General features: G+C 41.7%; 3 protein-coding genes across 5 annotated transcripts in view; 2 read left to right on the top strand and 1 right to left on the bottom strand.

Annotated features, from left to right (window-relative positions):
- Nucleotides 1–34: 34 nt before the first annotated feature.
- Nucleotides 35–5118, top strand: LOC111646979 (G protein-coupled receptor 4). The gene is made up of 2 exons (XM_087171208.1): nucleotides 35–3869; nucleotides 4224–5118. Exons 1-2 carry the CDS (start codon nucleotides 3274–3276, stop codon nucleotides 4645–4647), a joined length of 1020 nt encoding a protein of 339 aa, XP_087027334.1. The 5' UTR covers nucleotides 35–3273; the 3' UTR covers nucleotides 4648–5118.
- A 946-nt stretch (nucleotides 5119–6064) lies between these two features.
- Nucleotides 6065–15307, bottom strand: part of LOC111646962 (prostaglandin D2 receptor 2-like) — a 19358-nt gene continuing 10115 nt past the window's right edge. The window contains exons 1-2 of one of the 2 annotated variants that reach the window (XM_023396567.2): nucleotides 9426–9529; nucleotides 6065–7763 (exon numbers count right to left, since the gene is read on the bottom strand). In XM_023396567.2, the coding sequence (XP_023252335.1) occupies nucleotides 6581–7717 (1137 nt within the window). In that variant the 5' untranslated portion in view covers nucleotides 7718–7763; nucleotides 9426–9529 and the 3' untranslated portion in view covers nucleotides 6065–6580. Of the gene's footprint in view, nucleotides 7764–9425; nucleotides 9530–15307 lie in introns of those variants that run through there. The other variant, XM_087171207.1, reaches the window with a different exon arrangement.
- The window catches only part of LOC111646981 (uncharacterized), a 4778-nt gene continuing 2614 nt past the window's right edge, over nucleotides 13144–15307 (top strand). The window contains exons 1-6 of one of the 2 annotated variants that reach the window (XM_023396588.2): nucleotides 13146–13429; nucleotides 13591–13914; nucleotides 14010–14357; nucleotides 14663–14791; nucleotides 14916–14962; nucleotides 15057–15253. In XM_023396588.2, coding sequence (XP_023252356.1) covers nucleotides 13387–13429; nucleotides 13591–13914; nucleotides 14010–14357; nucleotides 14663–14791; nucleotides 14916–14962; nucleotides 15057–15185 — 1020 coding nt within the window. In that variant the 5' untranslated portion in view covers nucleotides 13146–13386 and the 3' untranslated portion in view covers nucleotides 15186–15253. Of the gene's footprint in view, nucleotides 13430–13590; nucleotides 13915–14009; nucleotides 14358–14662; nucleotides 14792–14915; nucleotides 14963–15056; nucleotides 15254–15307 lie in introns of those variants that run through there. The other variant, XM_087171214.1, reaches the window with a different exon arrangement.

Genomic DNA, 15307 nt, shown 5'->3' with positions numbered 1-15307 from the left:
TTCCTGTATGACTAACAAGCGATATGCCTGAAGAAGAACCTAGTGAGAGCTCATGTGGACTGTGTACAGACAAAATCTAAAATCTAAAACACTGGAGCACTATTTTTGTTTTTAATCTTTTTTAGGGCTCTTATTATTATTATTATTTTTTTTAAATGCTGATAAATGTGAGTAGCTTTGTAATTATAAAGAAATGAATCCCTGTATAACTGTATTATAACAAACTGTACTTTTACTTAAGCACAGTGTGTGCTAATATATCAAGATTCTATCAACATAATATCAACCTTTAAAGAGACTGCAATTGAAAACAGGGCTTGTCACAATTTCCTTGAGTTCAGTACTGCAAACCACACACATATGTGAGAGCATGGTGTTTTTTCTTTTTTTTGTTAGCTGCTACATTTGGAGAAAAACCTCAGGCAAGATCAAACAGAGCTCAGGCACCGAGGAGAAAAAGTAGTAGAAATGAAACCGGCAGCAGAGCTGAAGATGTTTCACCATATTCTGCTCAAATGTCCTTTACAAGCCTGATTGGAATTAAACCAGAGACCATCTGGGGTTGGGATCACACCAGCCATGGCATCAAGCAGACCACACCCTTTACTTTGATCTAAACTACACATGAGTAAAGTTTTGTGTCTGTATCTTGTGCAGTTGTGACATTATCATGGTGACAAAATTTGTCCATAGATGCCTACAAAATAATAACTAAAAACCACCTCTATGGTAGGCCACATTTGCCAATGGACACACACACACACACACACACACACACACACGCACACACACACACACACACACACAGGCTCACATAGTGAAAACAAAACCAGCCCCCTGCAGCCTCTAAAAATAAAGTAAGGAAAAAAAGAGTTTAAAAATAAGAAAAGAAAAAGGTAAAATAAACATAAAAATAAAAATAAAGAGTAAAATCTAATTTTTGTTCAGTGATCAGCAAAGTGTGTCGGTATCCATGTGTTATTCCACAGAGCTAGAGGGCCCCAGATGAAGTGTTAGGGTGATGATGCTAAACTGGTTGCAGCAGTGGGAAGTGGGAGCTTCAGTATTTACTCTGTAACTTCATATCTGTTTCTCCCAGAGCTTCCAAAGAGAGTTAACAAGTAGATATTGAAAGACAGAACATATATTAAAATGAATGTTGCATTGTAGTTGTTTACAGAAGCACTCTGAAGCAGTTTACCGTTTATTACTAGCCATGTGACAGGTGATCAGCCAGACTTTGTCTTCATGCAGCAAATACCATAACTACAAACTGGCGCGGTGACTTTTTAAGTGACAGGCAGATGCAGCAATGAGGTTGCCAGTCTTTCACACTGCAGCTTCCTGTATGATCTTCATTTTGCAGAACTCTGTCGTGGCAGCCAGACTCAGGAATTTAAGCTCTGACCCCGTTTTTACTGACTGATGCAGGTTCTCACGGCTCAAGGCTGATGGAGCTCACATGGCAGTGACTTCATCCCCATCTCTCCATGTGCATACAGTATGTACGGCTCCCTCTTTCATGGCCATTCCTGTAGAGAACAGAGGACTTCCTGCAGTGTGCAGCCAGCCTGCTGCAGGAACAACTTATCATTCTGCCTCTCTGCTGGGCCCTTCCCCTTGTAGCTGATTTGCTGTTTGTGCAGTGCACAGCTGATATGTGTCTCCTCACAGTGATCTACGCAGGGGCACAGAGACCTTCATGCGGAGTTCTGGTGAGCGTAGGGTGGTCTGCTTAATAGCGGGATATTCAATAAATCACAGATCGGTGACATTTAAAGGAAACAAAGTGAGTGATAAGACCCTCCTCCCTTTGAAACCATGTTGTAAAAATACTGCCTTACACCCATTGTCTCAACATACCCATTCTTCAGCCACACAATTTCAATTGTGTTAGATGTTTTTCTCCCCGTGCTGCTTGAGAAAAATTAATCCTGGGTGAATTTAATAAATGTTCACCGTCTACAAACAGTAGCAATTATATCATTTCTGGGGGAGTGAAAATGTTTCGCTTTAATCTGTCACACTACAGGGTTGGTTATCTGCTCTTCCTTTCTGTGGTTTTAATCTCATCCGTCTATCGATTCTCTCTTGCAAATCAGACGTGTGCACTCACACACACAGCTTCTTGGTTTTGTCCTTTAGGGAGGCGTTGCATACACTTGCACTCATACACTTGCACTCATTCTCCAGAGACTAAGCCTCCTGCAACCTTGACCCCAAATCTAACACACACACACGCAACATACACTTGATGGTTTACTTCGAGGAAACCTACTTTTTGAGTCCCCGTAATGCGGTCATATGAACAGATTCATGTTTCCTTGTTTCCTGTGCACACATATACACACAAACACACACACAACCACACACACAACCACACAACCACACACACACACACACACACACACACACACACACACACACACACACACACACACACACACACACAGAAATGTAACTCTGTTTAGTTTTAAAACACACCTAAAGCTGCAAAATGAAATTCCTGCACACTTACATAGTAAAAACAATATTCCAATGTGTTGAAAAGAATGCTTGAAGGCAGCATATAACAGAAGGGTTAATGTGTTTAATGTGTTTAAAGGCACAGAGCCAGCAAGCGACAATCTAAAGGGCATTAGTGGACACTGTGTAGTAGTTCCTCCCCTCCCAGCCCCTTTCCACCTCAATCATCCTCTCTACTACTGGAGTAAGAGAAGGAGAGAGTGTATGTTTTTGTTCTGGGGCAGAAAGGCGTTCTCCTGCCTCAGGATGTTGCCTTTAAAGCTGAAGAAGTGGGTTTCCTGTGGAGGAAACGATCACAGAATAGACAAGGCTTGGTCGAGACACCGTGTTCCCAACATTTCTTGAGCACAGGTCACCGAGCCGCAGAGCGGGCAGCGAGCTTCAGTGGAGCAAAGTCGGTCTCACAGCTTAGAGAGGTGAGTGGAAAGACTGTTATATGGTCTAATTCCCCACGCACCTGCTGATAGTAAACCATCTGAGAATGCACATGCTGTCTGCTTTGCAGGTGTTTTTTTCCCCTGATGGATCCTGGATGCTTTTATGACTGGTCGGCTGACAGCACAAAACCTGGAGCTGACCTGCAGAGGAGAATACATTTCTGAATACTACACAATGGACTATTAGATGAGTCAGACTGAGACTTTTTGTTTTTTCTTTTGCTTTGAGTTTATGAATGGGTATTTCTACACCAACTCGTCAACCTGCGAGTGTCAGTCCACGTCTGAGTGAGGTCTCCTCTACTCTCCCATGTCAGGCAGAGACATGTCCAATGACAGCTGCGACCTCCCCTTGGACACGGACACGTTCGGCCTGACCTGTATCTACGGCCTGATCTTCTCTTTGGGTCTCCCCAGCAACCTGCTGTCTCTCTGGGGACTGTACCAACTGGGTCGCTCAGGCGGGGGAGGCTGCCAGCTGGTCTACATCCTCAACCTGCTCCTGTCAGATCTCCTGCAGCTGCTCACCCTCCCACTGTGGATCCTTTACCTCCAGGGTGCGCACCGCTGGCCCTACGGCCAGCTGACCTGTGAGTTGGTCGGCTACGTGTTTTATGTCAACGTCTACGCCAGCGTCATGTTCCTGTGCCTGATAGCGCTGGACCGCTGCCTGGCCATCGTGTACCCGCTGAGCAGCCGCAGGGTGCGGACTGTAAGGGTGGCGGCAATGTTAGGTGTAGCGGTCTGGACCCTCACCTTCCTGTTCTGTCTGTGTGGGCTGCTGCCGTCAGTGTTTGACTCTGAGAGACTGCTGTGCCTGGAGCAGTACCCCGTCAGTCCCAGATACGCCCACTTCAAGATCACCACTGTGGTCCTTGGTTTTCTGCTGCCATGTACCATACTAGGGTGAGTTGACCCCAAGCTATCAGTGAGGATGTTCCTAGTGTCTGCAAACCTGTCCATGTACAAATTCTGTTCTGTGTCAAATGAGTTGACTTTCTCCAAGAACTTCTTTCAAATTTCAAATTTTCAATATTTGAAATAATACACTAAACATATTAGGAATTTGTCTGGTGTCATCTGAAAACATGGAGTGAATGTAGACCAGGGAACATCAGGGCAATCCTTGTGATACTGAGGTACTTTCTTTCAGCTGACAAGAAAACCTCAGTTTCTCCTGTCTCTCTGGGACACACTGTCACTTTGTCTATTCTGACAAACAGTCTGAATTCTAACCTACACCTCTGCTTCCTCCCTCAGCTACACCTCAGCCCACATCGGGGTGACACTCCGCCGATCTCCTTCTCTCTCCGACCATGAGCGCCACAAAATAGTAGGCATCCTGGTGGTCATCACCGTCAATTTCATCGTCGTCTTCGGGCCCTACCACCTCGTGGGCGGATACAGGTTCGTCTCCTTGCTGCTGACCGATGAGCCATGTGGACTGGAACGTTCCATTTTCCTCATCTACCGCCTGTGCTACGGTCTCACCAGCCTCAACACTCTGCTGGATCCCCTCTTCTACATCTTCCTGTGCCCTGATGCTCGACTAGAGTTGCAAAGGTCTCTGCCCTGTTTGGGAGGGGGGCAAGACACTCGAAAAAAGATGAGCCTCAGCACCAGAGCTCATACAGACACACAGGGGGAGAGTGAAACTGGACATAATAATCTTCTAACTGTATAACTTGGATTTGACCACAGACCTGAAGCAATTGCACCACCTAGTGGACATGCATGTGCACTGTTTATGTGGATGTCATCTAAGAATTCTACTAGTACAGTTTTTAATTTGAGATTCTCCTTTATAATCATCGAAACACTGATTCAGGAGATGATGAAAACAGAAACATTTGTGTGGAGCACAAAGATTTCAAAGTGCAAAGACTTGAACTTCAAAATAACTTCAATACTTTATAATGAATTATAAATATGGAAATTCACTGTTTCATATTTTCCAACAATGAAAATATTTTTGATGACCAACACAACCAATTGCGCCTTCAAAGTAAAGACATATAACCATCGGAAATACAACTTTATTTAGATGTGTTTTTAAAGAGACTGACCTTTAAATGGAAATGAAAACCCTTATGGATTTTTTTTGTTTTCTTGTTGACTGTAATGTTTACAACACAATAGAATTAAAAAAAAAAAAAAAAAAAATGCTTAATCAGTTGTTTGCTGTCAGTAACTGGAAAGAAACAGCTGGTGTGAAACACAACGGAAACACAAGCCATGACTGCATTTCTATAATTGCAAGGCAAGTGTCACACAGCAACACCACAATGCTTTTCTTTTTCTTCTCTTTTCTTCTTTATTAATGCCACTTCATTGCATCAAGGGGAATAGACATTACATCGAAGGAAGCAGATGTACAATGCAAAGGCATGCATTTTCTATTGTATCTACATATCATAAAAAGAGCAACTGTGCAGGGGATTTCAAAAGCATGCTTGTGTCAATTCTCACAGCTACTGATAACATCTGGTGAGAGACCTCATGCATGTGACTCACAACTCAAACTTTCAAAAGAAGTAATAACTTCTCTCCACAAAGGTTAAGCAGGTAAATATGAAAAAAAAAAACAAAAACCCACAGAATACTGCTCATTTTTGGGTTTTTTTTGTCCTGTGCCAGCAGTTCCTCGTTCATTTAGAAGGATAGGAGCTGCAGTGTAAGCACATAGCTGGTGCGAGTATTAAGTTAATGCTCTATAGTAATCCTAACTAAATTCTCTAATGCTCTTGTTAATTATTATTTTTGTTAAAGTGATATCAGTCAGGTGAGCTAATCAAACTCAAAGTGGAGTAAATTCTAAAATTAAATCAGTATTCAAATATAGGTCATGGTAGCTGGGGGTGTGGCTGACACAAATACTTGCTAATCAAAGTTGGGAAAAAACACTGAGGAAAGATGATACACATAGCGTAATATAGCATAATGTACATGTCGACACCACTCTTTCCATCCGTACTGCCATGTCGCCGTGTGTCGACTATTAAATCAGCATCAATGAAACTTAAAGGTATAAGTGTGTGATGTCACAAGAAAGCAGTCACAGCTCTGAGCTCACAGCCATGCCCTAAGCCCCACCCACCCAGACCCACCATCCAAACTTACAGGATTTAGTTTTCTGTTTTACCTGAAATCTGCTATATTTTTTATTCAATCCCCCAGAAAACAGTCAGCCAATCAGGTGAGAGGCCCTGAGCCTCTCTCTTCTGATTGGTTCACCAACTTGTTGTTACTAGAGCTCCAGAGAGAAGCCTGAGAGAGGAGATATAAAACTACATTGAGATGGTTTTTGGTTCTTAAAACCACAAATATATCTTCTTATGGATCAACACTTCAAATAAAACCCAGGAAAAGAGTAAAATATGGAGCTTTAATGCCACTTGTAGATGTTTCAAATTAAAAGCCTGCTAGGAACAAAAGGGATTATGCCATGTCGGCTACTGGATGGCTTTTAATTTGAAACATCTGTGCAGGCAATGTGAAATGTTTTAGGTTATTAGGTTAAAACAACTAAACATGGATTATGCTGAAAATAAAAATATCAACGGCAACTCCAAACTAGAGAAAAGCAGGAATCAGAGAATTTTGCTTTATGTTTTTTTTCACTGCTGAGTGGAATTAGCAGTACTTTCAGCCTTATCTTGTTCATCGGTTTTCAGACACACAGTTGCATTGGAATTCCTGTGCTTCATCAAAAAGTCGGAGGTGCTGATAGAGCTGCGAGCGGTGCTGCGGCGCCGGGCCAGCTCCATCAGATCCTCAGCCAGAACACTCTCCATCACCGCTCCCAGAGAGTGTCTGATCTTCTTGCACAGGTCGGGGCAGCTGAACACGTACAGGATGGGGTTGATGATGCTGTTAAGGAAGCCGATGGTTGCAGAGATCGGGAGGGCCTTGCTTGCGTGTTTCTGCAAAGGACTCCCATTTGGAGCCATCACCTCCATGATGATGAAGAAGTGGTATGGAGCCCAGCAGAGCACAAAGGTCACCACCACGGCCACGACCAGCCGAACGAAACGGAAGGAGCGTTGGTAGCCTCTGCGCACCAAGGTTGCGTTCACGGCAGAATAGCTGATGATGATGATGAGTAGAGGGATCAGGAAGGCTAAGAAGAGCTTCATGAAGGCCAATCCCTCCTTGCGATGCTTGCATAAAGCTTTCAGGTCGAACGGCTCACTGGGGAGGAGGGCTCGGGCATAATCGTAGTAACAGAGAATCTTGCCATTGGGTAGGTGAATGGTGCCACGATATATGTAGAAAGGGATGGTGCAGAGCACAGCCAAGGCCCAAATTCCCCCACATATCTTCTTCACAAGTTCTGGGTTTCTGTTGTTCTGGGCCCAGACAGGTCTCACAACCACCAGGCAGCGGTCCAAAGAAATCACCGCCAGCAGGAAGCCACTGACAAACATGTTGAGAAAGAAGATGGCGGAATGGATGCGGCAGAAGGTTGGGCCCAACGTCCATGTGTTGCCTCGTGCCATGTAGAGCGTGAAGAAAGGCAAGGAGGATGTGGCCAGCAGGTCGGAGGCCGCGAGGTTCAGGATCCAGATGCTGATGACAGAGCGGCGGACATGGAAGCCCACTACTCCGAGGATAAGGAGGTTTTCTATGATGCCAATGGAAGAGACCAAGCCGTGGAGGGAGATGGTAAAGATATTCAAAGAGCTCAAGTTGACCTTTTGGGGTGACGGGTTAATGCTGATATTTCCCATCATGTTGAAAAGACAGTGAACCATCCTGAAGGGAAAACGTCTGGATCCTCTAACTTCACACTGCTGAGATCTACAACAGAGATTAGAGCATATAAAACTAAACAGGCACTTAACAAGTGATCAGATTTGTTCTGAAGCAGGACAAGCATATGGTACATACATATGGTATGGTATACATATGGATGTTTTGGCTTTCTTCTGTTTTCTCCTTCAGTAACAGTAAAGGGGTATTGAGATATTAGTTATATAACAATTCAAACAGTTTCAATTCATTGCAAAAACGTGTTTATGACATGTCAAATATGTGCTCAAACACATGTTGTGGGTATTCTAATTATGCAAAACATGTCTTATAAGCTCACGTACATTATCACCTTCTTCACAAACTAACTACTAACCAAAACGGAACAAGAAACCAACCAGAGGTGAGAAGAACATGGGTGCTACTTTAACAGCTGACGAAGACTTCTGCATGCTATTGATCTGTGCAAGTTTGTTTCACTTTTAAACCCTTTTCAACCCTTTTAAAATCAATCATTTATTAATTCTTTATAGATCAGTACTAAGAAGTTAAATAGAAAAAATGAAATTAAGAAAAGATGGGAACATTTAAAGACGGGGACAATAACAAGAAAGTTCACACGTCGCTAAATTTCTCATAGAGTGTCAAAAACAGAAGCCCAGTCATGAAACCTACTACTTTATCATCAAAAAAACCAACTGATCAATATAAATCTAATAAACTAACATCATATGTTTAACCCATCTACCTCTAATGTAAGTGTAATGAGTAAAATCAATACCAAAGCAAGAAATCAGCACAAAAAAATGTATATAACCTATATCAGTGGTCGAAACTTATACACAATGTCCTAAGTGTGCACCTAATACCCTCTTTATCTTCACTGGACCATGTCACAATTTCCTGCAGGAGGGTCCCCTCCCCCCCCGCAGTCTGATTTTCCCATTGGTGGTCTGGAGCTCAGGCAGTTTAAAACTTCACTGTTCAGCAAAAGCAAATTTCACCCACTAACAATTACATCTTGTGGTATTAGTGGGTGTTAAACAATGTTTTGTTTTTTTTTCTTTTACTCGTGTACACTTTGTGTATGTAACGTGCGAAGCATCTTTTGCTGTGTTCGAGGCTGCTCGACAGTCACTTTCTCTGAAAGAGGAATTTATATTTCTGCTCTCTGCCCTTATTTTTCTGCAGACTTATCTTTCACATCACCACATCCTCAATACAATTTTACTCAACCTGTCTGATTTTATCATCTGACACAATGTGCCACTACATGTTAATGATTTTCACAAACAGTAATGAAGTCACACGTAGTTGCTGAATTGCCATTTTTAAGTTACACAGTAATGCATTAACAGTGGTGTATCATGTTCGAGACGGATTTAAATGCCTAAATTAGACATTGCATAGCTGTAGCAGATTGGGTAGAGAACCCTGGCGATGTGGACTTTGATGATCACAGCTTAAATAAAATGTAATGTAATGCATGTTTTCAATCCTGCGTGGGCAATGTGTTATTTGCCAGCCATTTGTAGTTACTACTCTGCCGCTGATGCACACTGCATAAAGACTGAACTTTAAAAAGTTATGTCTCCGAATCTGATTTTTACTAAAAGAGCAAATAATCAATGCACATTCAATTAAAATTTTAAAATCTGTAATGAGTGCCTCTCACTTTAACCCACTGGTACAAACAGAAAAATAACTCACCTGTTTGTCTGAATCCAATGAGGTCTGTGTCATGTTATGTTGCTGTAAGGAATAGTACCCAGCACTATATTCATGGGCGTATAAGTAGAGTAATAGGAAGTTACAAACCTCAAAAGGAAGAACAGCTTAGAAGAACCAACCTAATTTGTTGAGACCTCTAAGCCAAGCCTATGATTACACATTGTTTGGTCTGCTGATTTATGAAAACAAGCTGTTACTCAGGAAATGAAAGGTGTAATTTATAGACCACTGTGTTCTATGAATTGAGTACATTCAGTTAGCTCAGTGATTTCTTAATGACAACAGAGACATACAACCAGACTGTATTAAATACACAGGGGACGGATGGGAAGGTTTTCATAAATGCAAGGCAGTGCTGAATTAAATTAAAGGTGCTATGCAAGTGATACTTAAGGTGTCACTACAATGTCATAAGCCCCGCCGTAGAGATAGGGTAAGAAGCTCTGAGTAGAGTTTGGAGTAAAGCCTTTGCTCCTTTGTGTCGGAACCAGTTGAAGTGGTTCGGGCTGGAGAGATTATATTTCTCATCTGGCCTGGGGACGTCGCAGGATCCCCCAGAAGGAGCTTGAAAACGTTGCTGGGGAGAGGGACATCTGGACTACTTTGCTTCACCTGCTGCCACGGCGACCCGACTTCGGATAAGCGGAAGAAAAAGGATGGATGGACTATTTCCTGGTCTAAGTTGTTTTACTGCTGTGTGGAAGTTTTTGCTCACTGATTGCAGATATTATTTTTTTTCCAACATTGGAAAACATCCGATCCACCTGCAGCACAACTGACGTAACGATTTATGAAACAGTCAGATTTTCTCTGAGGGATGAACTCGAGGTCTTCCGTCTTTGCATTTCAGTTCTGGTGATAACTCGAGCTCCTTCTGAGCTGATTGTGGAATTTAGGAAGACGCAACAGAGGCAAAATATATCCCTTATGATCAGCAGGACAGTTGTTCAGAGGGCACCTGGGAGTCCACGTCACTGAGAATCTGACAGGGTCCACACACAGGCAGCTTCATCACGTCGGACAGCTAACAGTCTCTCTGAGGGTCCGAAAGACCTTTTACTGTGGGGCTGTTGGAAGCATCCCATCAGGGGGCACCTGTCCTCCTTGGGACCATAGAGCCTTATGGATTGGCCTACCAATGGATCTCGGACAAACACCTCCACAGCCCCCCTTTCCTCAAGTCATCACAACAATGACCTCTGTCTCTTGACCTCAACATATTCTCAGGCCTTTCCTGCACATTAGATATTTACACTTGTGACATAATATACTTTGGTTTTTTTTTTTTTTTTTTTTTTTAAATATCTATAATTTTTTATGTTGAATCCTTTATAATTCTTTTTCCTAAAGTCTCAGGCAAAGTCACAAACAGGTAGTTGCTATATGATCAAATACTATTGACTATATTGGTATTAGACTAAATTTAGTCATTCCTTATTTCACTCTCTGTGCTATATCTGTAGCTCTCAAAGCGTTTCTGAAGTTTAAAGGTCCCACATTTTACTTGTTTCCTGTGTGTTGATGTATAAGAAGATATATTTGTGGTTTAAAGAACCACACACCATCTCAGTGTAGTTTTACATCTCCTTTCCCAGGCTTCTCTCTGGAGCTCTAGTAACAACAGGACGTTAAGCCAATGAGAGGAGAGGAGGCTCTGAGCCTCTCCTCTGATTAGCTGATTATTTTCTGAGTGGTTGAATAAAAATCTAGCAAATTTCACGTAAACACTCAGAGAAACCAAATCCTGCAAGGTTGGATGGTTTGTCCAGGGGGACACGGCAGAGAGCGATGACTGTTTTGTTGTGAAATCACAAAGTTACAGAAGTCCTGACGGCTGGTTTTAAGGCTCAGTTTCTGAATACAGGCTGTGTGCATTTCTCTGTGGACTGAGGCTTTGATACTTTCACAGTATTAATATAGAACTTAGACCTGCTTCATAATCAAACAACACATGGACATCTACAACAATGGGACCTTTAAAGTTTTTAGATGTGCTTCTCTTAAGACATTAAGATGTCAAGAAATAAAAGCAAGCAAAGCAGAAGTTTTCAAAATAAAGAAAAAGAGAGGGTGTCACAATCCAGTCAGACTTTTTCATCAGTACCAAATGTCATTTTATCTCCTAATATCACGACCTGCGTGTGTTTATATTTGTATTTTTTACCCACTGTGAGGGTGCAGGTGTCTGTGACGATACAGCAACTACAGCTCATGTTTGATTGTGTTGTCTTCAAGGTTTACACTGAAACCTACTGGCTTGTTGCAAGTTTTTTTTTGGCACTTCCTCTTTATGAAAACCAATACTTCTGAATTATTACAATGTGTGCACTTTTATAATGAATCTCTTTTTTACAAAATGCACATAACGTTACTACATCATATCTTTATTTTCAAATGCATGACATGGAGTTAAAAATAAGGTTCAAATTAGGATTAAGCTAAAGATAAAGTGACAAGCACTTCTGCTTTTTGTCTCACTGCTGTATATATCGAGGTGTGCATGAGTGTGTATGAGAGAGAGAAGGGGGGTGGGTGGGGGGGTGACGAGGCAACCAAAAAAAAAGTTTTCACACTGCAGTCACATGTCAAAACCACCAAACATTTTGTACTTGGCTATGAAGACAAAAACAAAAAGTAAACGTCTCTTTCTCATGCAAATATGAGATAAAAGAGAGAATGATTAGATATGACCCACAATTCAAGCAAGATTCCAAAAATTTGGGGTCTTTGAACACAACTTCACAACTTTAAAGGTCCAGTATTGTATTAAATGAGATCTCCATGTCCATTCTGATTACAAAGCAGGTCTAGGTTCCATTGTGTAAACATAGGCCTACATATGCACAACGGATATAAATGTGTAAATAGTTAACAATATAAACACTAAATATAGTTTTTAAAAATCAACTCAAATACACAGTATGAATTCATATCTACAATCAATCTTACAGTGTCTGTAAAGTCCAGAGAGCTGCAGCTGATTCAATGTCAATGTAAGATGGAGAGAGTGGACCACATTGTTCCAGTTCTCAGAACTTTACAGTGATGTCCTGTTTGTCAAATAATTGACTTTAACAATACACCTGTTCGTTTATAAAACACTGACTGGTTTAGGGAAAAAATACATTTGTTATGACCTGTCCTGATATCTCAGGCCGTCTGGGACAGGTCTGTTTGCTTTCCACAGAGTCCAAACTAAACAAGGTGACGCAGCATTCAGTTTTTATGCATCGCATAAAGGTCTGTTCCAACTCTAGTTCTTTAAATCAATACTGAATTCTTTGTTATTTGGTATTTATTTATTTGTTATTTCAAATTCTATTCCATTTGTTTTCTTACTACCCTTTTTATGTCTTATGTTATTTAAAGGTGATATAGAAATGAAGAAGAAACAGACAAAAGACAAACCCTTTGTGAGACTCACTGCTTGACACAAAGTAACAACAAACATCCCACCCAGTAAACATGTTGGAGTGCTGTTGGTGCCCCCCTCAGGCCAATCAGCGTAATGCATCCCTTCTGTGCATTTGCATGCACAGAAGGGATGCACGCAAGCCTGGCGCACTTTACACATCTGAGAAAGCATCCAAACCACAAAAAGTGGAACAAAGTTCAACCACAAAATGGCTGAAGATGTTCTAGTAAAATCCCTTTGGGTTATCTAAGGCCAGTGGAAAATTCTAAGAGCTGCTGGACAACTGTTTGAACTCTGGTAAATGTTTCCACCTTAATGCAAAATCTGAGAAATATGCCAAAGGAACGATCTCAATGTGAAATGTCAAATCAGAGCTTCTCACTTCCTTTTGTGCAACAATTGACACCCACAAATATGCACGACCTGGTAAAAACTGCTTCCGCTGAAGGTGTAGCTTTTTTGTCTTCGACCCCTTTACTGAAACTGCCATCACACTGGAAGAGTCTGAGCACCGGAGGGTGAAGGATGTTCAAGTTTTACGTGCTCTTGATTCACCTCTTTGGAGCCTGTAAGTCATTACGTCTGTTTTTTCAAGCTAGAAATGATTTGAATCTTAAGAAAGCACCTTGAAATTGTTATTCAAAATCCCGAGAGAGGACTTTTAGAACTATTTTAATGTGTACAGTCATATTTTCATCCAATGGCCATTAATCTATCTTTCTCTTTCAGATGGTGCTCTGCTCTACGCTAACCTTGGAGACAATGTGACTTTACCTTGTTTCTATTCTTCCAGTGCCAAAAACCTGTGTTGGTACAAGCAGGTTGCAGGGGAACAACCTCAAATAATTTCCTCTTTCTACAAACATTCAGTCACCTACAACACCTTTTACAACCAGTTTAAAGACGACAAACGATTTTCAGTTCACACTGGAGCAGGATTCTATCATCTGAACATTTCTAATGTCCAGGACTCAGATTCAGCCATGTACTACTGTGGACAAACCAGTGTAACAGTCACTGAATTTAGCAATGGAACATTTTTGGCTGTCAAAGGTGATCTGCTTTATGTTTTAGATTTTTGTCATCACACTTCCTGCATTTAATGTACTCCTTTTCTCTTTCTAACATCTTATTTCTGTTGTTTCCAGAGTCCAGCTGCAGGTCTTTCCTCCAGCAGCCGCTGTCTGAGTCTGTGCAGGCAGGAGGCTCCGTGAGTCTGAACTGCACGGTGCACACTGGGACCAGTGACGGAGAACACAGCGTTTACTGGTTCAGAAAGGATACAGGAAAGTCCCACCTGGGGATCTTGTACGTCCACACACACAGCAGCAGTCGGTGTGTGAAGGCCGCAGGGTCTGAGTCTCCCGCACAGAGCAGGTGTGTGTACAATTTATGGAAAAGGAGTGTGAGCCTGTCTGATGCTGGGACGTACTACTGCGCTGTGGCTTCGTGTGGAGAGATACTGTTCGGGGGAGGAACGAGACTGGAGGTTGAAGGTGAGCAAAACATTATCTCCACTTGTTCCCCTTCATTTCATGTGATGTATTTACAACTAATATCACAAATCCATCCATTTTCAAAGACAAGAAACATGTCTGCATCCTGGGACATGGTGTCTTATATAAAATCCAAGCTACTTCTTTTTTAATCCAATTTTTTCGTTGTATACATCAGATGAAATGAAGGGGAACAAGTGGAGATAATGTTTTCCTGAAGCTACTTCTTTTTTAATCCAATTTTTTCCTTAGTCTACATTGGATTTTACATGACGTTTACATTTTTATTACTTTATTTTTCTCAGAGAAACAGTACACTCTTCCTGTCTTGCTGTGGAGTGTGGTTGCAGCTCTACTCTTGTCTTCTATCTTGAACATCATCCTCGTCTGTATCCTCTGCAAAACGGCCACTAGAACATATCTGCAGTCCGAAGGTGAATGAATTCATTTTAACCACAGAAGAAGTCTGATTTCACCGAGTGGTATTGAGCCATGCAGATTGTTTTGGTTTTTAGACTGGTCAGTTGATTAAATCTGATTTTTTTTATTTTTTCTAAGGGTCACATTCCCAGCAGAGTGTTGCAGTATACGCCACTGAAACTCAGGTTAGCTCAAAAATATATCCTCCCTACACGAGTGGCGTTTCTTTGTGTGTGGACCCATCCTGTAATTTACTGCAGTTTTCTTGTTTTCCTGCAGAGTGAGCAGTCTGACGCTGTGCAGTACGTAGCTGTGGACTACAGGAAGAAGCAAAGCAAGAGCAGGAAGCAGAGGAGCGAAGAGGAGGAGACGGTTTACTCTGGAGTCAGACTGACAGAGCTGGAGTGAGAAACCACGACTGCTGCTGCTTCTTTCTGACTCCTGTAACTTCAGTCAGTATTAATATCTGATATGAGATCAATAGAAATGCATTTGATTATCTTTCATCCTTTAAAGTATATTCTGAAAAA

This window comes from Seriola lalandi, unplaced genomic scaffold (genome assembly GCF_002814215.2).
Source record: "Seriola lalandi dorsalis isolate HSWRI2012SDOR001 ecotype SW California unplaced genomic scaffold, Sedor1 jcf7180002054979, whole genome shotgun sequence".
Lineage (NCBI taxonomy): Eukaryota > Metazoa > Chordata > Actinopteri > Carangiformes > Carangidae > Seriola > Seriola lalandi.
Note: the sequence above shows the minus strand (reverse complement) of the source record. Positions and strands in the feature narration are given on the sequence as shown.

What these genes read in the sequence shown, in the direction of transcription:
- LOC111646979 (XM_087171208.1), top strand. Translation starts at nt 3,274, where the DNA reads ATGTCAGGCAGAGACATGTCCAATGACAGCTGCGACCTCCCCTTGGAC. An exon ending in CTGCCATGTACCATACTAGG is followed by an intron (nt 3,870 to 4,223) that starts GTGAGTTGACCC and finishes TTCCTCCCTCAG; the next exon opens with CTACACCTCAGCCCACATCG.